General features: G+C 39.0%; 1 protein-coding gene across 2 annotated transcripts; it reads left to right on the forward strand.

Annotated features, from left to right (window-relative positions):
• Positions 1-742: 742 nt before the first annotated feature.
• On the forward strand, positions 743-11,071 carry prpf18 (PRP18 pre-mRNA processing factor 18 homolog (yeast)). Of its 2 annotated transcripts, XM_061722036.1 has the most exons (11): positions 743-895; positions 2,087-2,164; positions 2,384-2,410; positions 5,597-5,701; positions 5,802-5,915; positions 8,409-8,555; positions 8,831-8,899; positions 9,198-9,338; positions 9,414-9,485; positions 9,565-9,720; positions 10,183-11,071. In XM_061722036.1, exons 1-11 carry the CDS (start codon positions 830-832, stop codon positions 10,261-10,263), a joined length of 1,056 nt encoding a protein of 351 aa, XP_061578020.1. In that variant the 5' UTR covers positions 743-829; the 3' UTR covers positions 10,264-11,071. The 2 variants fall into 2 exon arrangements, with proteins under 2 accessions (XP_061578020.1, XP_061578021.1); XM_061722037.1 differs by lacking the exon at positions 2,384-2,410.
• The last annotated feature ends 13,869 nt before the right edge of the window (positions 11,072-24,940 follow it).

Raw genomic sequence — 24,940 nt, forward strand, 5'->3', positions numbered from 1 at the left:
GCTCTGAATAAGTCAAAGGTACACAATTTGATAGGTGCAGTAGCTTTAATTAAAGAACATGCTGTGAGACAACTGTTATAATCAGTTAATAAACCAACCCACAGGTAGCCGTCTAAAATTGGTGAAGTGTATGTTGTTGCTTTTTTCTTCTTTAATGTAGATATTTATTGAATTGAAATAGCCCACATTAAAGACAGTTGTGTCCAATGTCTCAGTGATTTGTATTATTAGTAGTACTTTCTCAAAACTGAATCTTCAGACTTTGAGTAGATAAAATCAAAAAATAAAATAAATCCTATCCCAGCTCTCTGCAGGGGTTTACCCGGGAACAGTTCACCACTTCATCAGAGGGCCAGAAATACACAAAGCACAAAAATAAAACGAAGTAAATTCAATAACTTTGCATTTTATAAAAGACATTTGAATAATATAATCCTTTGAAGGAGTAGATTGTAGTCCTGAAGTTTCACTGGACAGTATTTCTAATATATTATCAACGAAGAGAACCATTGCTTTTTCAATATAGCCACCTCTTACCATCACATTATTTATGTAATGGGTTATAGACCCTAAACTTTAGTTGTTTTCCTGTCAGACTGTTTGGTTTTGGAGTTAGTATTTATCTACAGTTGCTATTTGCACTCTTCTCAAATCAGCTTGTTTTAAGTCCTTTATTTTGAAAGGCCAAGGAGCTCAAATAAACTGCAGAGGACTCTTATTCTGAATTTTAAGTTTACTTCCGGTTAACGCTATTGCATTTTACCTTTGGCCGTCGTCGTTTGGCTATTTACAATAATAACCGAATAACAACCCATAGTAGTGGTCTGAAATGGACATACTCAAAGCTGAGATCGAAAGGAAGAGGAAGCATATCGAGGAAAAACAGATTTTAGACGTAAGTATATAATTTTAGTGATAAAATTAGTTTGATAACATGTTAGCTAGCGCTATCTTAGCTTGTCTTGGCTTGTCTCTCAAGAATGCTTAAAACAAAAACAAAAAAAGAAAACGTATAATTAAAGACTGGTGCGGTGCACACTTGTCACTTCACGAAATATATCTAAGATATCGTAATATAGTTAAACCTGGGTAATGTATGCCAACAGTTAGTACCGTATTTTACAACATTATTCTGTTTTCTAGTCCTATTTTCAGCTTTATATCCAGTTTGCATTAATTTTGCTTATTCATCGTAGCTTTTCTTATATTTAAAATTGCGTTAACTGTGGGGGGAAGTCGAACCTACAAACATTTGCTGCTGGAACATGTTGACCTGTGTCCAGCTTCTGCTGCGCATGCGCGGGGGTTAATTTGCCTGTGCATCAGGAAAGCCTAAAAAGGTGTGATTTTCTGGGACATCTAAATCACCCCTACATCTAACAGAACAAAAACGTACATTTATTAATTCGGTCACACAGTTTTTTTAGGAGGACAGCTGAGCTTAAGTGTATTGGTGCAGTTTCAAAATAAATTCTTTATTTATTACCTTACAATGATCTGATAATATAACAATATTAATGTTTATAATACTTAATTTTTCTACATGTGTAATTATTTCCTTTCCCCCTCACAGCCATATCATTTCTGTTTTGGGACAAATTATTAATCTGTTAAACCTTATCTGCACAACATTTTTATTTGATTCAACTGCTCCTGTTTATTTTGCAGCTGAACGCTGCAAAATAACTTAAGTGACAGAACCACCTTGTACTATAATGTTGTTGCACAGTTCATCTGGAAATACCATCGAGCTAAATCAAAACTGTCTAGGATACTGTGAATTGAAACACATAACCTTCATCAAGGCAGTATACGTTATGGTATCTTTATGTTTTGCTGTGTTATTTTTCCCAGTTAAAATATTTTAACTAAGTTTAAATTTTAATTGTAGTTCCTCGATTAACTTACTCTAGTGATTTTGAAAAAAACGGACCTTGTGAGGGGAGAGAAAAAAATTGGAAAGTAACATTTTTGTTGTGAAAGTACTACATTGACATCCCTAGATTCCCTGCAGGTAATACTTTGATTGTTATGTATATGGTGCTCTTCAAAGTGTAAAATAAGCTATTTGTCTCTAATCTTACAGGACTCCAAAAAATATTTTAAAAGGGCCGACCTTGCACGCAAGGAGCAAGAAGACTACTTCAGAAGATGTGGATATAAGGTTGATGTCAAAATTATCACATATCTCTCTCTCTTTAACATTCTCAAACATCTGAATCACATTTCTTCCATTTTGTGCTTAGTGTGACTGTAAAATTACACTACTTAAACCTTTTGCCAGAAAACAAAATAAGGTCAGATACTGATGTTTCGTTGTAAGTTAGTGTCTGTGTTAATGTGCTGTTTCTCCACAACCTGCCTCTGCCGCCTGCATCTGTAGGTTCAGAGAGAGACTCCTGAGAGCCAGGTATGGGGGTTGCTCAGTGAAAGTAGGAAACAAGATGCATGATGAAACAATAAAATGTTCTGTGTCCCAAAAGCTTCTGCTTCCCTGGCTTCAATCTGAAATTTCACTTATTGATCCCAGTGAGGATGAAATTAGGAATCACTTGGTGGAGGTCGCTTCATTTTCCCATCAGGGTGTCACTAATAATCACCTGAAGACTGATTTTTTTTTTTTTTTTTTTTTTAATTTAAAATTTTTCATGCATGATGCTCCAGATTAACTTGCCCGAAATTGTCTTTGATTGCACATATATGGATGTTTAAAAGACCTGGTATGTCTTATTTCAAATAAAATAAAATATATATATATTTTTTAAATCCATGCACTTGTTATCTGTCATGGACATTTACCTTGGAATGCATTATGGGTACACATATCAATTGGCTGTTTGGATGGGAACTGGCTAAAGAAAGGTGGTAGCCACAGCTAACTTTGATTGATATACGATTCCTGTTGGCCTTCTGGGCAACATGGCTATGTGCAGTATGAAGAAAATTTCAAAAACTGCTCATCAGAAATCTATGGGTAATGCTTCCTCCATTGTTTTTACAGTGTATGGCTTTAGCAGCTTCAGTTTCTTCACCTTAAAATGATATAAACACCATTTGGCATCAGATTGAGTTAAGTTGTAAAGATGACACTGAAGACATCATTGAAAATGAAAAATTTTAATTATAAATATTAAATTGTTGGGAAGGCAAATGTGGACCAAAGTTTATCTATGGTGTCTTTCTAATAGCATCCTTTCAGTGCTATCAGAGGAAAAGGTTGCAAGTGTAGCGCTCCCCTCATGTCATCAGTTTTTCAAGGCCAATGTACTTTAGCAACCTGAGCAGGGGGTGGGTTTGATTGATGACAGTGTCAGGCTTAGGCTTGTAAATAATAACATTCAATACTAAATTCTTAAATTGTAATGCAGGTGTGGTTCAGTTTTGTTGTTGGATCTAACGTTGTTGTCCAAGTTTTTGAAAGTGAAATTAATTTATAAACAATCTACTGACCTCACTTGTCAGTAGATTGTTTAGGACATTGAATTGTCAGCTGCTATGAGAACAACCGACATCCTTTTCCCTTTAGCTATATTTAAAAAGTTAAATAAAATGGATTGGAGTAAGATATGAATATTGTGCAATGGCTCTTTAAGAAGCTGTCCTTGCTTTTTCTGTTATCCAGGAACACTGTCAAAAAAGCCGTTTATCTAGAAACCGCAGCCAAAGCGAGAACCATGTGGCATAAAATCATTGTGCTTATTGCTGGTCAGTGCTGTTGTTGCAATTAATCAAGTATGACCAGATGATGTCATCAACGCATAATGCAGTGTGCAAGTGTAGTTCAAAAAGTATGATGCGCCTCAAAATACTATTTAAAAAAAACAAAAAAAATTGATATAATTCAGATAAGAACAATTATTAGGGGATATTGAGGCCTATACAGCTTCAACCAGAAGTTTGAATTGTTCTACAGATTAAAGCACACTTTTTTTTTTCCCCTCCACGTCTGACGGTAGGGGAAATCTTTCCTGATTTAGATCAGTTAGAATTCCATTTTTTGGTTTAGTTAGAATAGTTTAGTTATGTTTATCTTTATGTTTTTTAGTTTTTTTTTTAGTTTTTTTTTATTTAGTTGTGTTAGAATAATGAAAGAGAACATTTTTTTTGATAATATTTGATCAATTTCTTCGAGGTTTACATACCCTAACTGACTGTGGTCTACAGGAGAACTCCAATCCACAAAAACTCGCAATAAAACTTTCCCTCTTATTATCATAATACTGTTACTATTATTAGTAGTATTAGTATTATTATTAGTACTGATATTATCATTTATACTAACAGACCTAAAACCGGAAATGCTTTCTCCACGTTAGTGTAAAACATGAAGAAAAAAAAGGTTGTTTTTTTTTAAACAGCATATAAGCATCTGCTTAAAATCTATCAATATTAATTTATCATGAACGATGATCATATACAGCAGTCATTTTAGATTTCATACATATTATTTCAGAAAAACATGAAATTAACAGAAACATTGCAGCTTAAAAAGTTATTTTCAAGTTTATTCTTGATACTATTGAAAATTGTACAGTTTTTTTTAATGCATACTTTATGTGTGAAGTCAATAATGACAATAAGAGCACAAATTAATTGGAATTAATCTGGGAATTTGTTGGACGAAGTCATGTTTCCGAAACACTTATCAATCTCAGTATATACAACTGAACAACGTACTGGGCTAGTTGTGTGTTGAATGGCTTGAGAGAAGCAGGGGAGCAAGGAAAGGAAGCCACAAAGACACAGCCATGCTGCCAATTTCAGCATGGCATACTGAATTGAATATATTTTTTATTTATTTTAATCAAGCTGCTGTGTTTTTTATTTTGCAATCTGGGTGACAGAAACCTTTACATAATGACCAACAAGTGCTCTCAGGTTTTGTGAAAATATTTTGCGCTGCCATCTTGCAGTACTTCTAGGAAAAATTACATTTCCATTTCTGTTTGAAGTTTTTTCAAATCTTCAAACAATAAAATGATTAATATTATTCTCTTCGGACACAGATACTGTGATTATTTGAGCAGGAGCCTTGTTTGGAAGGCTTTCCGTCACCATTGTCTTATTGTTCTTTAGATTGTGCTTCTGATACTACAATCTGAGAATGCTGTGGTGCATGTTTTCTTAAAGGCATGTTGTGTTACCATTATTTGGAGTTTTCTCTGTTTCAAACAATACTGTGTGTATATACAGTGTATGTGTATGTGTGTGTGTATATATTTATTTGTGTATACAGTGTGTGTTTTTTTTTTTCTTCTTGTTGTCTTTACTTTTGTAATTAGCATTCAGAATTCATGGCCAGCATTCAAATCTCCTTTGAGGTTTAATCTGCCTTGGAAAATGTACAGTTTATCCTATGCTGGTTATATGACTTGTCATTTGAGGACAATAAGATGAAAAGTGAGCCTACAAATTGAAATCAATTTTAGAGGTGCACATCATCCAAGCCTATTTAGAAAAACTTTTCATGCATTTCTGTTTATTTTAATTCTACTGTGAGAAAATAGTGTTTGAAAATGTGCAGTCTCTGTGATTTACCTTCATACTATTCTTCAGCAATGTCAGTATGTTTCTTTTTTTTTTTAATGCTGTCCAGAGGGTTGAGGAGGAGAAAGAAGAAAATGAACCATCCACTTCAACTAATCCAGTATTAGAACTGGAGCTAACAGAGAAGCTGCCAATGACACTGTCGCGACAGGAGGTGAGCCCACATATAACATTAACTCTTGCATGTCAGTATTTTATATTACATTTTTTGGTATTATGTGTTTAATATTTTGTGTTACTTTGTGTTCATACAGGTTATTCGACGTCTTCGGGAACGAGGGGAACCAGTCAGAATATTTGCAGAGTCTGACTATGATGCCTTTCAGAGACTCAGGAAAATAGAAATACTGACTCCTGAAGTAAACAAGGTAAGACTAATATAGTTTTCAGACACAGATCTTGTTTATTATATTATATATATTATTTATTATATTTACCAGTTTACAGTGGAAGACATAAAAAGTGATTGTTTATGTAGACCGTTAAATACTATTAAATTAACACAGGCCACTGATACTTCAAAACCTTTGAAGTGCTCCTGTCACCTGTACAGCTTGTTTGCACACTGCACTAGTTTTTGTCTTTTTTTTTTTTTTTTAATGTGATTTCAATTTGTCACTTTGTTACAATTCACTTTTGTAGAAATTAGTGCTGAATGAATTTATAATTTTTATCGAAATTGCGATTTCAGACAACTCGATCATGTGATCTGCAAAGTTGTGGTTTTTTGCAGCGCTCTTGACTGAACCAGGATCTGTCGCACCAACTCTTTTATACATACGTCCATGCCGTCTCCCTACATTCCTGCCAAGCTCACCAATCAGAAGTTGCATGCTACTCGTGGACAGGTCACGCTACCTGCTCCTTGTGCTTTATAATGTTAGCATGTTTTGAAATGGCTTCAGTAGAACCAGAAGCGCAGTTAGGGGATTTCATCCCCAATGAAAACACCACAGTGATCATTTGGGAGTATTTTGGGTTTGAGGCTGCAAAGTGCTCCAGAAACAGGAAAAGTGCTGTGCAAAACCTGTCAAAAGTTGCAACATCCAGCGGAAACACAACCAACTTATACCGGCACTTGAAAAAATCAACACAAGCATTTGCATGAGGAATGCATGATGAAAAAGTCTGGTCAAAAGTCTAGTGCAAATGATTCTCATGTCCATTGTAGCAAACAAACTACAATTACAACATCTTTTGTCAGTGTTACTCTGTATGACAAGAGCAGCTGAATATCATATGTTAATATTAGTATAATTTCTTATCAGTCTGTACATTTTAAAGTGGTCTTTAAAGTGTCACTGTATGTCTGTAATGATAAATGGATCACAAGTCAGACTAAGCAATTATTATATGGTTGAGATTAAATTGAGATTAAATTATTATATCAACTCCCTTTTAAACATTTAGGTGACCGAACTGGAAAACCTTTTTCACACCGGATTTGTAGAAAGGTGCGTCGGAGGAGGAAAGCTGCAGCCAAACTTAACAAGAAAGCTCCCGCACACCTCACTTATTTATTAGGCCAACGTTTCGGTCACAGACCTTTTTCAAGGCATCAAGCAGATTGGACAAAGAGCTTGTCTATTATAGGCTGGTAGGCCTATGTGATCCAATCAGGCGCCGCCACATGATCATAAGGGGGTGAGCATTCATAACAAACACCTGAGCACATTCAAACAGGGTCACATACAAAAGTGACGTCAGTAGGCATCACCAAAAACACAGGGAAAAAAAGGACAACACTCACAAACTGTACGTATCAAATACACAAAACAGTCACCATCAAATCCAAAAGCACAATCGCCAAAAAGGGAGGATGATAATACCTGTAAAGTGTCAATCTTGGTTGCAATCAATTTAAAATAATTACAGTGAGGGAAGAGAGTCACACAGCAATCATCCCATCTAAGTGTTCTGATCTCATACAGTATAATTTTTCAAAAGAGGGAGGGTGAATATACTGTAAAAACACAAAGTACATCAAACATTATCATAAAGAGAACATCTTAGAATAAGTACGAGTCTGGCCCAGTCTCCTAATCGACCCATTCCCTAGAGAAAGAAAGGGAAAGGAGAACTGGTCAAGTTCAACTCTCAAAATGTTTAAAGATTATTAGTTTAGATTATTAGTTTGTTATTAATGCTCACCTCCTTATGATCATGTGGCGGCGCCTGATTGGATCACATAGGCCTACCAGCCTATAATAGACAAGCTCTTTGTCCAATCTGCTTGATGCCTATAAAAGGGTCTATGACCGAAACGTTGGCCTAATAAATAAGTGAACAGTGAGAAGAAGGTGTATGGGAGTTTTCTTGTTAAACATTTAGGTGACAACAGGAACAACACGATTCAGTAGATGTTCTTTTTATTTATTGCAGTGAATGTTTATTTGTTTTTCAGGTGGATGTTGAAATCAGTTTTATACATAAAACAATTTCATGCGGTCTGTACTGACTGTGAGATTAATGTTGATATTATGGTATGCTTCTGGTTTCCAGCCAGTTTATTAATTAGGTAAACTTGAGCCTGTTGTGACCACACTTCAATTACATCCAACACCAAGTACATTGAGTTAAACTTGAATTGTTGCAGTTTTAGGTCATACCATGTTAAATCACAAATAAGTTAGGGTCATACTACCAGGCTGTGTGCAATGTGGCCATTTAGTTTCCCAGATGCATGCATATTATAGGTTCATAAAATGTTCACCCTGCTAAACCTAGAACTCCAAGGTGGAATCGTGTCTGATGGCATTTGCTTTCCTCGAGCTGCCACATCTCATAAAGCTAAAAATAAGAGTTGTCAGTTGATAATTCTTGTTCACAATTTTGTTCACAAATGTCACCACTTTGTTTAGGGCTTGAGGAATGACCTGAAAGCAGCCATGGACAAGATTGACCAGCAGTACCTGAACGAGATTGTTGGAGGGACAGAGCCGGGGGAGGTGGACACACAGCATGACCTGAAAGTTCATGAAGAAAATACCACTATTGAAGAGCTTGAGGTACACTGCTCAGCTCGGTGTTTCAGGGACGGAGAATTAATGCCAGTTAGATTAAGATTCAGATTAAGTTTTGAGCAAGGTTGTATAACAGCAACTTAATAATGAGGAGCTTAGTAAATATCTATACCACACACTCCCAGTCAAAAGTTCGGATACACGTCCTCATTCAAATGAAAGGGAAAGCGTATCCAAACCTTTGACTTGTAGTGTATATATTTTTTTAATGGGATCACACAAAGTTTTGGTTGTATTTACATATCAACATTTCTCTCTAGGCTCTTGGGAAAACCCTGGGCACAGGGGATGATCACAGAGACCAGGACGTTATTGACAAATTTTTAAGGGTAAGGCCAAAAACATGCTGCATGTTACATTTCAAGGGAGCTTTTGAATGAAACTGTTTCCATCACTTCTGTGGCTGCTATTGATGGTGGTTATCATTTCAGTTTTTTAAATGTTTTATTAAATTAAACTTTGCTTAAAAATAGATTAAATATTTAACAATTAATCTATTTTGACTTTAGTGATGTCTTTAAATGCTTGCTGTCATAACAAGTAAACTTTATTTTGTGTAGTATTGATCAGAAATGCATTTCTTTGGATAAAGAGATTTTAACCACCGTATTTATTGTTGGGCTGCAGTTTCTTCTTGGGGTTTGGGCCAAAGATCTGAACAGCAGAGAAGACCATGTGAAGCGCAGCGTTCAGGGCAAGGTGGCCAGTGCAACACACTCGCAGACCGAGTCTTATCTCAGGCCTCTCTTTCGAAAGCTCAGGAAGAAGGTACATTTTGTTGTTGAGTAAAATGAGCACTAATATGAGGGCTAGCGGTGGGAATTACATTTTTTTTTTCTTTAGAATTTACCTGCTGACATCAAAGAGTCGATCACAGACATCATCAAGTTTATGTTGGAGAGGGAATATGTGAAGGTACGTTGGCATTATTTAGCCCCTTTCACCATTAAAAATTCATCAGAACATGATTTAACAACTTAAACATACATTTCAGGCAAATGATGCATATCTACAAATGGCTATCGGAAATGCCCCCTGGCCTATTGGTGTCACCATGGTGGGTATCCACGCCCGTACTGGACGAGAAAAGATCTTCTCCAAACACGTGGCCCATGTTCTCAACGATGAGACGCAGAGGAAATACATCCAGGTGAGTCTTCGCGTTTGGTTGGGATTTGTCTTAAGGTCAAAGTCCTAAATAAAATTTTACATTTTACTCATTCAAAGGATATAATGATTTTATTTAGTAGACATCACAGTTTTATGTTAACATTGTCCTATGCTCAGTGGCTATTCTTAATTTAAGTTTTATTTTTTTAACATTACATTTTTACATAAATAGTGGGGCTTTATATACTATTAAATTGCTGTAAATATTACACATAGAAATTATAAAAATCAACAAGTGTTAAAAAAAATGTAGGCCTCAAAGAACAAAAAAAAACGTTTGTTTGGCCCTCCCTGACTCCTTGGCACCGTCAACAATAATAATGTAATCCATGTCTGGATGCAAGACTCCTCTCAAATAAGAACTAAAAGACTCTCCCATGTCCCACTTTTATTCTTAGATTTTTCATCCACATTCAAATTTCCTTTTTTTCTTTCTTTACAGGGACTGAAGAGACTGATGACAATCTGCCAGAAACACTTTCAAACGGTTCCATCGAAGTGTGTGGAGTACAACGCTCTTTAACTTTTGACTTGACCTAAACCTCCGGACAAGGCTGTCAAGTTCAGTCGATCACAATCCACAAGTGAAATGAGCTGTGCTTCTTTCTTTTTTTATCCTCCATTACAGCTCAGTTATTTTCTTTTGATGAAATGGCAGTGACAAGGAATTCTCAAAATCTTCTAAACAAAGAACCCTTGTGTAAATATGCTTTTCAGGGTATTTCTGTCAGAGAAAATGCAGAATCTGAACTGTACTGGAGTTCAGTGATGAGAGTGGGCCCATCCTTGTGGACTGTAGCCAAAATCCTTGTTCATTGTGCGTATCTTCAAGACCTCTGAGAACATAAATCTATACGAATGCTTAAAGGAACGTCTGACTTTTTTTCTTGTGGTATGAAAATGCATTTCTTCAATTGTGTAATACAAGTTTTAAGATTGATGCTTTTAAGTTTTAAGATTGATGCTTATACGTTATTAAGCCTGAAGGATGGACTTGTGTAAGTTTTATTACACCTAAAATATTACACAAAATTATCCACATACTTCATTTACTGCAAAATCATTTCTGTTTTTTTTTTTCAACAGATTTAAGAACCTTTAAGTGTAGTTGAACCATCTTATTTAGAAAATAGTGTTTGGTTTTTCCTGTATTAGCTAGCTGCAGAGCTGCCACGATTATAGTTTTTATGCAATGGGAACCGTTCATTTTATCTGAGGTAGATTTTGTTGCCAAGAATTACACTTGTGTCTTTTGCACCTGGTCTATATTCAGTCTCTATAGCTTTGTCATTATGAAAATAAATGTCTTTTCTCATTCTCTCATCACAACATGCTGCCATCTGATAATTCATGAGTAACACATTCACAAAATGTGAGTAAACAAGTAGGAAATAAGTTTCCATTTTATACACATGACTGGACTGCAACTGGTTGCTTATGGGATCTCTGGGAGTTTTATGAAGATGTTAAGATCCAGCATCACATTCTGACCCTATTAGTCTGAGTAACCATGGTGATCTGATCTCCTCCTTGAGCTGCAAGCATGTTCCCGGTTGCCTGAGCCAACGTCATCACAGATTCAATCTGTCAGCTCCCAACACATAATTTAGAGGATCATCTGCTCAGGTTGGCAGTACAGAACATTTAAGTACTGCTGTATTTTGCTTTGAACCATCTTAACTTTCACGTTTCACATCTAAACTTTAAACCACAGCAAAGACGAGTGTTTCTTTTTACAATTGGCACTGGAAAAGCATTTTACAGAAACAACCCAAGGTCAGTTTGTTCATCCATTCTTTGAGGCACTCCAGGTACCCGTCTTTGTGTTAGAGGACGTAAATCATTCTGGCATTTGTCCAGTCTAATCTAATGTGTCACTGTCAACAGTGATTTTTGCCAAACCCTTGAAATGATGGTCCAAAGTGTAAAGAAAGGAGACAATTGTGTGTTGTTTTAAACCTCAGGGCAGTTGTGAGTTGCAGATCAGTGAAGCAAGTGAAACAAGCTCAGTGCACAAGACATTGCACAGGACAGTTGCTTTAGACAAATCAGACATTTGCTTAAAGGAAAACGGAACGTTGACTCTGGAGTCTGGACTGTAGACATGAGTGTGTAGAATTTGCTTCTTTGACCACTGATGTCATTTATGGACGCATCAGATTAACTTCCTCTGGCATATTCTGACCTGGGTGAAGTTCTCCATCAACCTCAGTTTACCTAACGTTGTTCAAACAATGAACACGCTGTATGAGTAAACCCAGTGTCCTCATCAGAGGTCTCTGCCAGGGCTCCTCTGTGAGGACGTGAGCTGAACTCCCTGACGACAAAGACCATGTTCATTATGGTGGAAGCATTTTTTAATTGTTTATGTGCAACTCCATTGGTGACCACAAGGTGCAGGCTAGCTGAAATGCTTTTTGGTCAGAGAAAGTGTTGTCAGTGATACTCTACACATATACACATATATTAACATGCAAATGTGCAAAACTGTTGTTTAGCTGTTTTATTGTTTTCCATTGTACTCTTCTGAGCCACACATTTGGCAGGGAGTACTCGTGGCGTGATACCTTCACAGCTAGCACAATTTAATTTTACATAAGTCTCTCCAGACACCTAATGGTTGTAGTGCATTTACACTGCATTTCTTACCAAACTGTTTTTTGTTTTTACATAATATTTTGCGTTAAGTTAAAAGGCAATAATCTCTTTCAGTAAGGTGATTATTTGTGTATTTTTAGACATATTACAGGGCATGTCATTTCCAGGCCAACACTCGCATCCCTGAAATTGCCAGCCAGACATGCAGGTTTTTTGTTGGCTGTCTTTCTTTTTGTGAACGTAATTAGAACTTAATTTCCGTTCAATTGGACTGAACCTGAGTAAGGCAGAAATGAATTGCTCCTCTTCCTGTTGTGTCTTTTGTCTTCCCCTCACCCCAACTTTGAATTATTGGTAGTCTGAAGGAGTTTATACATTTTAGAACTTTAGGTTTTTTAGGTTATGTTTTTGTAGCACGGCGAGTGCTACGGGGCCCGACCGACAGGATAGCGGGAACGGTCGGGAGGCCGCCCTCGGCGCCGGGCTGACCAGCGGGAACGGTTGGGGGGGTCGCCCTCGGCGCCTGGCCGACCACCGAGAAAGCCGCTCTCAGGACCGGGCCGATGGTGGCCTCGGGCCAGACGGTGCGTCCAGGACCACCCCCTCCTCCGTGACGCGGCCCCGCGCCGGCCGCTGGTCCGCCTCCAGGACCGCCTCCTCCACGGCGCAGCCCTGCTCTGGAGCTGGTGTGTCCAGGACCACCTCCTTCGTAACGCCGCCCTCGGCATCCGGCTGCTGGTCCGCCTCCACCTCCGCAGCCCCCTCCAACTCCACCTCCGACTCCGCCTCGGGAGCCGTCACCTGGCGACCTGCAGCCACTGCCTTCCGGCCGGCCGGCTGCAGCCCTGCCAGCGCTGCCGCGGCGAACCTCAGGCGTGGTGGGCCGCTCCGGGGGTCCCGCCACCTCGGGAGCGGTCGTTTGGCGGCCCGCAGCTTCTGCCTCCCGGCCTCTCAGCTGCGGCGCCGCCAGCCCCTCCCGCGCTGCTGCGGCGAACCTCCGGCGTGGCGCAGGGGTGGGTCGCTCCGCGGCCACAAGCGCTTCCAGCCTCGCCAGCTGCTGCTCGCCCTGGTCACGGAGCAGGGCGGCCAGGTCCGCCATGGCATGGGCGAGCGCGGGAGGGGCCCGCTCCGTGCCTCCCTTCTCCATCCCGTCGGGCCCCACGTTGGGCGCCAGTGTAGCACGGCGAGTGCTACAGGGCCCGACCGACCGGATAGAGAGGACACGGAGTTTAGTGCAGAACCCTTTTCTTGAACCGCAGAATCATCCAGGACACACGTGCACAAGCACCACGACCAGCAGCAGCTTCCTTGTCCCCCTTGCAGCTTCTCTGTCTCTCCCTTTATAAGGCTGGCAGGGTGGAGAGACATTTCTGTGGTCTGCTACTGAAGACCTGTTCTGGCCACACTTGTGTCCCGTCAGCCTGAGTGGCTGCAGCTCCTCCACCTTGCCACAGTTTTCAGTCCTCAGCCACAAGGATTTATGTAAAGATCTCGTCACCAAACTCAGGTGTTGGTTTTATTAGCAGAACTTTTTCTCAGACGTTATTAGAAGAGCCTCAAGGTCAGAACATTGGTTAAAATGGCAAGGCTTATAATGAATGTTGTGCATTAACGTCACTCGGCAGGAGCAGATGAACAGTCATGTAGGATGTGAGGCAGTATTTGGTTTGAAGGTTGTTGTTTTCTTTGTGTTTTGCTTTTTTCCTTGGTGATAAAAGTAGTTGTCTGAAATTGAAATTACAAGGAGAAAAGTTATGAATGCAGAAGTTACTTCTGCATCACCGTACCAGTTCTGTCTCCATCAGCCAGAACAGGTCTTAAGTAGCAGACCACAGAAATGTCTCTTTATTTTAAATTTGCCCCAGTATTTTGAAATGAATATTTTTATTTTGTAGAAGCAGTGATTAGAAAAAGGAAGGAGACAGTTGAAATGAACACAGCATCAGAAGTAGATGGTACTTGACCCCGTCTTTTAAGTGATCAAATGAAATTGAAACATGACGTAAGGTTCCCAACCTTTCTAACTCATCATTTTTCACCCTCAAATACCACAGCATTCTTGGAACACACCCTTTTAAATCACTCACTTGTGTTTAGACTTATGTTTAGACTTATGTTTGACTGGTCCTGATTTTATCACACCTGTCTACAGGAAACATTGATTATGGCAAATAGTATAAATCACCTTTTTAAGAGAAGAAATTAAAATTAAGCTCAGTCCTCCATCTGAAGTCTAGGAAACATCTATTGAACTATTTGATCATAAAAGTCATTAAACTCAATAGTGTTTCTTATGGAAAAGGGAAAGACTTTGACAAGTAATTACTGTATGAAATAAAAGTAGTGATATGAGATCGGTTCTTCACTTCTTTTCCTTACTCATGGTGCTACTAATACACCCAGAATGTGGTTTGACACTGATTTTCCATTATCTGAGGCTCTGAAAGTCTCAGTTATCAGTTGAATCATTGTAATCATAAAAAATGCCAAAAGAAAATTGAGTTTAAAAACTCAAACGTTTTACAAAATAGCCTTCATTAGTTGTGTTGTCATGGCAATGAAGGGATGTGAGGAATAAGTCTGCCATCTTACAGTGTGTCTGTTACAGGTGTAAAGATTTATACTGAAAACAACACAACTTCCCTTCATAATGAAAGATTCATTCTTGTTTGCAGACATTTAGTGTATAAATACTAAAATAAGTTGATCAAGTGATCTGTTTAAAAAAAAAAAAAAATTGAGATGTATCAGCAACATTATAAAACCATAATTCATAAGTTACTTTAACGGCTGTATTGTGTATGAAATGTGGACAAGGGAAAAGTATGAAGGTAGATTAGTGTCTTTATTATTTGATTAAAAAAAATGTTTCTTCAATCAAAGAAAATATGTTCAATAATAAAAGCCTTCACACTGTTTTTGATTGAAAATATGTTTTTGATTGAATAATAAAGACACAATTCTACCTTCATAGGAAAGAAGCATTTTAGGTTTAAAATCCAATTTTTTCCAAAATTATATTTAAATTTTTTCTGGGACTAAACAAACTTTGGACTGTAAGTTGTGGTTTTATTTTTTAGTGCATAAATTGTTTTAGTACAATTTGGTGGACAGAAAATGGCTTCATATTCTTGAATGGCATTTGTGTTGTGATGTTTTCATCTGCTCTTATGTTCTGGTGCTCCTGTGACACATGCATTATTCCTCTGGAGTCGGGAGACGGGGGAGGGGGAGGGAGGGGATCATTCTGCAACGACCCAGCTTGCAGCTGAGAGCAGAGAGCGTGCATGGGGCAGATTGCTGCTGGTCAGGCTGTGTGCATGGACGCAAAACCCATTTCTGGCTCACAAGTAATCCCTGCAGCGTGAAGTTTTCCTTTGGGATTTGAAGTAGACTTGGATAACATGGAGGGTTGCTGGCACAACGAGCATTTCTTCAGGATTCAGAAGTACCTGCTGAGCAGAAGAAGCAGAGGTTGGAAGTCACAGTCCAGCTGGGAACCAAGGTAGCGTTTCTTGGTTTTAGGTTGTTCTACAAACGATATGATCTTTCAACAAAGATGCGTTTCAGAGGCATCGCTGTGCTTCCCACTGTTCTGTAGATTATGTCTGATGACTGTAGAGAGGAGAGAGACTCAACAATTTTCACATTTCATTATCTTGCATTGATTATACCTTTTTTGGTTGTTAGAATATGCTTCCACTCCTGCAGGAGTCTATCAGCATTGATGTTGACATGGACATCTGTCCCTGTGCAAGCTGTGTCTCCTCAGGCTCTTGGGTGAACAAAGTCGGTACGTTGTTCAGATTTTAATAATATTCTCATCATGATGCATTGACTTAAAGTACAGTGAATCACAGGGAGCATATATCTTTCATCAAAGAAAATCTGTATTTGTCAGTATGAGTTGGGCTCACATTTGTCGCTATAGCTACAAGTATCAGTTTGCTCCAAATCTTCTCATCACATAACACCACAAGGCCAAACTGAAGGCAGCTGCTCAGTTGAAATAACCTGTTACATAAACTGACCTCAAATCTGAAGAGAATCCTTTCGGTCACTGGAAATGAAAGGAATTTCCGTAAATAAATCCCGACCCAAAGTTATTACAGCATCACACTAAAACTGGTTTTAATGTAATCCTATTTTGATTCCAAAGGGTTTATTTTTTAAATGTGTTCTGGCACATGATGTTATAACACTGCACAGCTACATCACAATCTTGATTAGTTTGTGATGATAAAACAACAAATGTTATCCTTGTACAATTATAAAGGGTGTTATGTTATTATAATAGCCTCCACCGTGTGCTTCATAACAACCCCTGTGGCCTCCAGCTGGACCTCAACTGAGGACAATGAAACAAGCTATTGGGAAGAAAAGCTTAGAACTATTTCTGAGAGACCGTCAGTGTCCAGACTGTTAACAACGATTACATGTTCAGTGAATATCTGTGTCATGGGTGGAAACTTGGGACTTTCTTTTATCAGAATCAGAATCAGAATCAGAAAGGGGGTTTATTGCCAAGTTCTTAACACACACAAGGAATTTGTTGTGGTGATTGGTGCAATACAGTAAAAATAAAAATAAAAAATACAAATATAAAAGCAAACAAATATATGGAGATAAACTAAGAGATAGAATAAAGTAAAATGTATAACAGAAATAAACAGAAATGTACAATATGAGGATTAAAAAGTGCCCGATATGAATCTTTACAAAAAGTGACGTAGGATGACAGATGACAGGTAAAATGTATAAACAGAAATGAACAGTATAGGCAGAAATGTAGAATATGGGGTTTTTAAAGTGTCGGATGTGAGTCTGTACAAATGTTACGAATGTTATTACTGTTCTGCTGGGTGTACTTATAGGTCTCTCTGGATTTTCTCTTCTACTTTCCAACTACTTACTAAACACAGAAAAATAAACTTAATGAAACGTGTGTCTTAGATTATACTGTTCCCTGGCTTTGGCCAGCAGCTTTTCTTTCCTCCTAGCTGTTGCCCTCCCTGCTGTCCAATGACTCATCAACCTTTGTAAAACAGAAGAAAAGGTCAGCAGTGTCTTTGATTCGTTTTTTATTTAGTCTCTGTCAAGCTTGTCATTTCGTCTTCATCAGACAAGACAGTGGGCTTGATGATGGATGCTTTTAACGTCTAGACAATATTTCAAAGGTCTGAGAATGTTGAAGGGTTCTTTTAAATTACCTCTTCTATTTGATCTAAATGGATTAGACTTATTAAGCACATACCTCCCGATGTAGCCTTAATAGTCCCTGTACAAGCCTTTTTATTCTCTCTCAGTCTGCACGAATGTGTCCCAACTTGATCTGGTTGGCTTTCTCGTCCTCTGCACCAACAAGAAGCTGATGAGAAGCAGCAGTGCTGCATTCACTGCAGCAAAGCAACACATCTCTCAGAGAGATGTTGTGTTGCTAAGGGAAACAAAACCAATAGAGGTTGTTTAAAGGGATTATATTGATAGATGGATAAAGAGAAAATTGTAATGGCTGTAAATAAGACTGCTTTAAACACCACTTTATCTTTTTGTTTATAGTTTAAAGAGTAATACCTGCACCTGACTCCACACAATGATCGGCCATGTGAGATCATGGTGACGCCGGGTCATCCGGGGTGACTCCTGCTCTACTACAGGAATCATCTTGAAGGTTCTGGAGATCCTGTTTGGTGGTTTCTCTGGGACAATACACACTATTTAACATCTCCGCCGTGATGCCAGTGTTAACCGAAAGCCGCCAGAGTTTAAAGCACAACAACACAATGTAAGATGATACTACTTAACAGAGGTGGACAGAGTACTCGACCCCTGTACTTGAGTAAGAGTACAAATACTACTGGTCAAAATTTACTCCGTTACAAGTAAAAGTAGCTCAGTCAAAATATTACTCGAGTAAGAGTAGAAAAGTACTTGCTTTTAAAGGTACTTAAGTATCCAAAAGTAAATGCTTTTAAATTTACTTTAAGTAAAACTAAGAGTAAGAGTAAATTTCTTATTTTCCACATCAGTAAATTACTATATTTTTTAATTTTAATTTAATTTTAATTTAATTTAATTTTTTAATTTTGTCTTTGGTTTGTCTGTGCCCTCGTTTTTTACTCGGTCGAACTCAAACATTGAGTTGATATACGGCCAAGGATTTTGTGAAAGTCCCTGCTCCGAGTCCGGCTCATTATCAGACTCAGACGACTCAGCGGATTGTCTTTCTTCTCCTGACGCAGGCGTAGCCATTGTTGCGGCTATGTTTTGATTTGTTGCGGCTCTGTCTTGACAAACGCAGGCTACTTTGGCGGTATCGTTTTGAGGAGGCTTGACGTATTTCCGCTTTACGTACATCCCAGTGGAGAGCGTGCACTGTGATAGGTCTCCTCCTTTGACAAAAACAGCTTGTGTCCAATAGGATTTTAGGGAAGAAGAAAAAAGAGCAGACCTGAAAGTAACGAGTACTTTTCAGCCTTCCTAGAAATTTACTCGAGTAAAAGTAAAAATATTTGTCTTGGAAATGTATTCAAGTAAGAGTAATAAGTACAAAAGAAATCTAATACTCAAGTAAAGTACAAATCCTCTGGATATGTACTTAAGTACAGTACTCAAGTAAATTTACTCCGTTACTGTCCACCACTGCTACTTAATGCTAATACAGGAGAAATCAGGCAAAATGGGTATTGGCGTAACATACATCAAGTAGCATGCAAAGACAAATGTGTAGAAATCTGCATTATAGTCATTAAGAAGACATGTGCACACATGATCACAAAGCATTTTGTCACAAACTGAGTCACATGCCATCAGTACTGTTTGTGTAAAGACTTAAGGATATTGCAGTGAAAGTGTCTTTATTTGCCTCATATACAGCAGATCATTTAAGCAAACAATAAAACAGGCTTTCATCAAGCAGCTGGACAGACTGAGTCGTGTAAACAAGCAGATTTAATTTGAATGCTGCTTCTCATCAGCGTCAGTGTTGGCACCTGTTTCATTTTAGTCATTGAATTTGATAAGGGCATCTGCTCTTCTGATGGAGGCAGGTGATACCAGTGGTAAAGCTTAAGATTAATTATACCCCCCTGGACAGACTCGTAAGCTAGTTCCATCTTATTTAATATGAATGAATATATTGGTGCATCACCTACAGTGTGTTTCACATGGTGGCTGTGGTTACTTCCCATTAAATGAGCAGATGGTTCCTTGAAATATGACTCATGCATGTCGCCAAGATTAAAAATGATGGAACGCTTCCACTGGGTAATCATTTGTGAAAATGTACTAATGTGTTTTTACTTCTATTATATCAACATATGGTAAAAGACCAGACAGGATGAAATTAGCCAGGGGTTGTAGATGTTTTGTGCAGACAGTCCAGCATCAAACGCCTCCATCCTGCTGGTCAACTGAGGTGAAGATATTACAAATCATCCAGTGCAGGTTGTCAGACATTAACCAGTGCTGCTGACTGTGTCAGGGTGGCTCATGTGGATCATGCTCTTTATATTAGATCACATTTAATGATAGACTTAATTTGGTGGAGGAAATAAACAGGTTGAGGTGAAAGGCCTCCAGGCTAATATCTGACTAATATGTGAGCAGAGGCTCAGGCTGTCCTGTTGTTTTATGTCACCATAACCATTCATCTCACGTCCTCGTTGGTGGCAGTGTGGCTGCCTTTTATTGGCCACTGTTGTGTCTGGCTCTTCCTGTAGTGATTGAATTTTCCTCCCAGGATGCGACCTGGTCCTTCCTACTGTCCCCACTACTGCCTGCTGTTCGGCTCCCTCACTATTGTCCTTGGCTGCATGAAATCCTGGTTGATCTGCTTTGGCTGCTTTTTGTCACTCAACATAGTATTGATCAGTTCTATCTTGAAGGAAAATTGTTAGTAACGGCAGTTGAACCTCTGATTAAAAATCTCACCTCGAGTCACATCACCTGCAGACTGTGATTGTGGCTTCTGTGTTTTCACACACACATCAAGAACGATATTTACAGAGTGATTTATTTTCAATGGCCACATGATGGTGCAATGTATAACAATCACATTATTTGGACTTCATGTTCAGTCCAAAATAATTCACTGTAATCACCCCTTTTCCCTACCTGAGATTTGTGCACACAGCTCAGACTTTGGTCTGTTTAGTTTTGGACTGGGGCCGAACTGAGAGCACAGAAATCAAATAATGAAATCTGGTTCCCACCTGAAAATCTTTGGCATCTTTAGCAGAGTAGAACAGGGCAGCACGGTGGCTTAGTGGTTAGCACTGTTGCCTCACAGCAAGAAGGTCCCCAGTTCGACTCCCAGGCCCTGGTGACCTGTCCAGGGTGTAACCCCTGCCTTTCACCTGAAAACAGCTGGGATAGGCTCCAGCAGACCCCCGTGACCCTGGCCTGCAAAGGATAAAGCAGATAATGGGATGGATCTTTAGAACCACGATGTGGCTCTCCCGTTTCTCGCTTCTGACTCCAAGTTGGTTGCTCTCCATGACACCCTGCAAACTCCTTTGTGAGTTCTGGCCTTTGTGCCCTAATTAAGCTTGATAATAATTTGAGCTTGTACCTCATATGTTAATTTTTTACAAACTATTTGAGAGTTCATAGTTGCAAATCACAATTTGTGACCCTGTGAAATACAAAAGTGAGCTTTGTATTTCAAGTTTTGTCTTTTTTTTTTTTTTTTTTACAAAATTTTTACCAATGCCAAATTCTTTCAACATTCATTGTACTCTGCAATACATGTAATTCTCATTCTGACTTATATGGAGGATATCTCACAGAATTGAAAAAACAAAGAGTGAAATTTATTTTCTGAATAACTATAAAGCAGGACCGTTCATGGAGCTTTTGTCGCTATATGGATGACCATTAAAACACTGTTTCTTGGTAACAGTTGACTGTATAAGTATGGATCAAAGTTGTGTTGAACAGTGAGAAAAACAGGCCTGTCATTCAACAACTGCAGACAGTGGAGATGATTCAAAGCATAGAGATGTTAAGGGTACTCATTCTTTTCCATTTTTCTTGCTTCAGCAGAAATAAAATGTTACACCTTACCTGTGATGATTAAAGGCTATGGATTAAATAAGGCAATATAACTTATTTTAAGAACATGACCTTGACTTTGCCATAGCATAAACACGTTTAAGCTTGTGTGTAACTTTATGGCAACAAATCATGAATACAGCACTACTAATTACTCTCCTAAGCGTTTTTTCTCGATTATAGATTGTAATTATGATTAAGGTCAAACTAACTTTATTAATTTACCAAAAATAATAATAATTATAATCCATTTCCAAAAAACAAAGAAAAAAACAAAATGGTATGCTGAGTATAATGTAAATGGAAAAAATAATTTTGTCATTTGCATTTATACATCTGATGCTCACGTATTGCAAGGGTCTGTGGGGAACGTCTGGCTGAGCCTCTGTCAGGGACTCTGTCTCATGCCTCTGCCAAAGCTTTGCTTTGTTTAGTGTGCATCGTATGGTACTTGTTGAAACAATTACACCAGACTGCTCCAGGTTGGTCTTCAGATCTTTAGATGTTTGACGTGATGTTTTTTCCACCATTCGCACCAACTTTCGAAGACTTCCGTCATCGATTTTTCTCTCCCCCTCTTCTCCTGAAATACCACTACCTATTATACAAACTGTCCAAAGTGTGTGGGTGTGTGTACAGTGTCTATATATATGTATATAAAACATAAATGAAAATATCAAAGTAAAATAAAAGCTACATGTGTAAAAAGATTTTGACCTTTTAAAAACTACATGCTACCTAACCACAAGAGACTTCGTCCAAATGGCCTCCTCAAGACTTTGCTCACAGATGAGAAGAACCTTGTCAGGGCGCTAGGGTGCTTTTTTTAACACGTGCTCTTTAAAAGCATTAACGATGATTGTGTCAGGCCATTCATTCTCCAAATCCACAGCCATCCCTATGATAACATTTGGACCGCTTCCAGCTGTGCAAAGTTTTTTTGTAGATGATCTTATGGAAGTTCCTGAATTTTACTAGAGGAAAGTTAAAATCTTGCTTTTTCATCTCTTCCCACAGTTTTTTGTATAGCTTGTCTATTACATCACTATAGTCTTCTGGGGAACATTTTATGTTTGTTTTTTGAAAGAGATGTGAAAACAGTTGGGTAAGCAGTATATCAAGAAACAATTTGTAGCTTTCTTCCTTTTCCTTTTGTTTGACGTCATGTTTGGGATCAGACTTTAACACATCCTCTGAAGTAGTTTTCAGAGTCTCTCTGACCTCACAGATGGTAAACTCTGACACTTGGTCCTGTGATGCTAACTTATTGATGGGAGGAACCTCCAGTACCGGGCTGTTATCCACCAAGTCCTCCACAGGGTTAGACTCTGCAGTTCTGTCCTGAAGAGCTGTCTCATCCTCAATAATGCTTTTTAATGTGTGCCGTTGACATTTTTGAAGTTTTTGAACTTTCTGATGTCTAAGAAACCTGTGGTACATGTTTCTCTCATGTGCCAAGTTTTTTTTGAACATATTGACAATTATCTTGACTAATAATGGCTGCTGTATGTCTAGGCATGCTAGTGACACAACACCTGCAAGGCCTGTACCATTACAAATCTCCTTGTAAATAATTTTGTCAAAATTTACAAACTTTGCACTGGCAATGGTCAAATAAATGTCTTCAACTTCAAACCAGATTGCCTGATACAACGGCTCCGTGAGAAAAATCAAACCTTTGTTGCGAACATGTCATGTTGGCTTTTAGAACTATTCGGAAAATCAGATCTTCCGCCAGTTTTTTCACCAAAGCTTTGCAACGGTTTTCTGACAGTTGGTCGTAAGAATGATTAGGTGCATTATTGTCCAGGCCACCTGACAGTCTTGCCGGGCCCCGGACAAAATAACCTGCGCCCGGATCTCTCCTTCTCCCTCTTCCTCTCCTCTCCCTCTGCTCTTCAGGTTTTTATACAAGCTAATGGACGTTAACATTAGAGATAGCCAGTTAGGTTAAGTTACAAGGTTGGTAAACTGTTTCTTACCTTGCTCTACCCTGACTTCCAGCTTCACCGTCACCCCCTTTTTAAAATATTGGTGTAGAGAATCTCTGAGGCCTCTATTTTCTTTTTTAATATTTTTTTATCCCTGATTTTTTACCCATTTCATCACCCAGTGCTCATACCTAAGTAACAGTCCTGGGCATTGCTCTCCTCTGCCAACCCAGGGAGGGCCCTACACTGAGCTCAGGTCTCCTTATCCTGAGGAGTGACGGACCGCTTCTTTTCACCAGACAGGGTGGGGATTCTCTGACCGGACGTAGCGCGTGGAAGGATCACGTTATTCCGGCCAGATCCTCACCACCCCATCTGGCGCCCCGGTTGGCCAGAGGGGGCATGTATAGCCCAGGACTGTTGCATGTTTTTGTGAGGGTAACTCACATTAGCTACCCAAGGGAACACGGGGAGAACATGCAAACTCCACACAGAAAGGACCTTTCGCCAACCCCACCCAGGGTGTGGGAACTGAAGTCACTTAAGCGCCCACAGCATCGAACCCAGGACCTTCTAGCTGTGAGACGGCTGCACTACCTGCTGCGCCACCGTGCCCCCCGCCTCGGACTTGTGCTGACCAGACATTTTGACCATTCTAATGGTTGAATTAAATGATAACATCAAATTTAATCAGCGGCCAAACCATTTTTGTGTTGGGGGTTCTTGACCACAAGGACAATTAGGAAGAAAACAAATAACAAGCTTTTATGTAACTCAAATACTACATATTCTTTCCACAAATAGGCATATTTTGAAACATTTTGAAAAAATGATTCCATACTTTAATAAGAAAAACAAAATGTTTTTTTTTTTTCAGTTCTGGCACGTGTCTGTGTTTCAGTTTCTGTCTAGACGTCCCTGGTTCCCATCTGCCCTGATTGTCTGCACCTGTGTCTCGTCAACCCTTCTGTGTTTATCTGGTCTTGTCTTTTCCTTGCTCCCTGCTGGTCCGTACTGTTTCCACCCTCTGTGTGTCCTGTAAAGGTTTTTGGATTTTTGCTCTTTGTGTTTTTGGAGGAATAAAACATGTTTTTTTGGAACTCCTGCGTCTCTCCTGCGTTTGGGTCTTCCTCTACCCACTCGTGACAGAACGGACCAGCCAGCATGGACCTAGCAGGAGAGACTTTTGCTTTGTGGGAGTTCTTTTACCAGGAGGCGTAAAAGACAAGGCCCTGTTGGCAGGAGCATGATTCACCCTTCCTGGGGAACGCGGCTGGCTCTAGGTGGGCTCTAGGTGGGCCCAAGAGCCTTCAGGCTCAGTTCAGGCAAAGATGGGTTCAGGGTGTCAGGGTATTACTGTCAGAGAAATGGGGTGAGCTGGGTGAGTTAAGCTCAACTTGCCAATAGTCCACAAAGTTGAGTAGAATCAGCCTTGTTGACTACTAGCCAAAAATTACAAAGTCATTAGTAGTCAGAAATCTTCAGGATAGCTGCAAACATAAAAGAATGCTATTAGAGATAGTTTAATCACATATACTAAACTTTTCTGATATATAAAAAGATCTTTCTTAAGCACTCCAAAGATTTTTAGTGTAATGTTCTTGCTTTGGTAAGCAC

The sequence above is a fragment of the Cololabis saira genome, chromosome 5, assembly GCF_033807715.1.
Source record: "Cololabis saira isolate AMF1-May2022 chromosome 5, fColSai1.1, whole genome shotgun sequence".
NCBI classification, from domain to species: Eukaryota; Metazoa; Chordata; class Actinopteri; order Beloniformes; family Belonidae; genus Cololabis; species Cololabis saira.

Excerpts from the sequence above, each read along its gene's own strand:
- prpf18 (XM_061722036.1), top strand. The coding sequence starts at position 830 with ATGGACATACTCAAAGCTGAGATCGAAAGGAAGAGGAAGCATATCGAG. Across the intron at positions 2,165-2,383 it reads TCAGAAGATGTGGATATAAG|GTTCAGAGAGAGACTCCTGA; the intron begins GTTGATGTCAAA and ends CTGCATCTGTAG. Across the intron at positions 9,721-10,182 it reads CGCAGAGGAAATACATCCAG|GGACTGAAGAGACTGATGAC; the intron begins GTGAGTCTTCGC and ends CTTTCTTTACAG.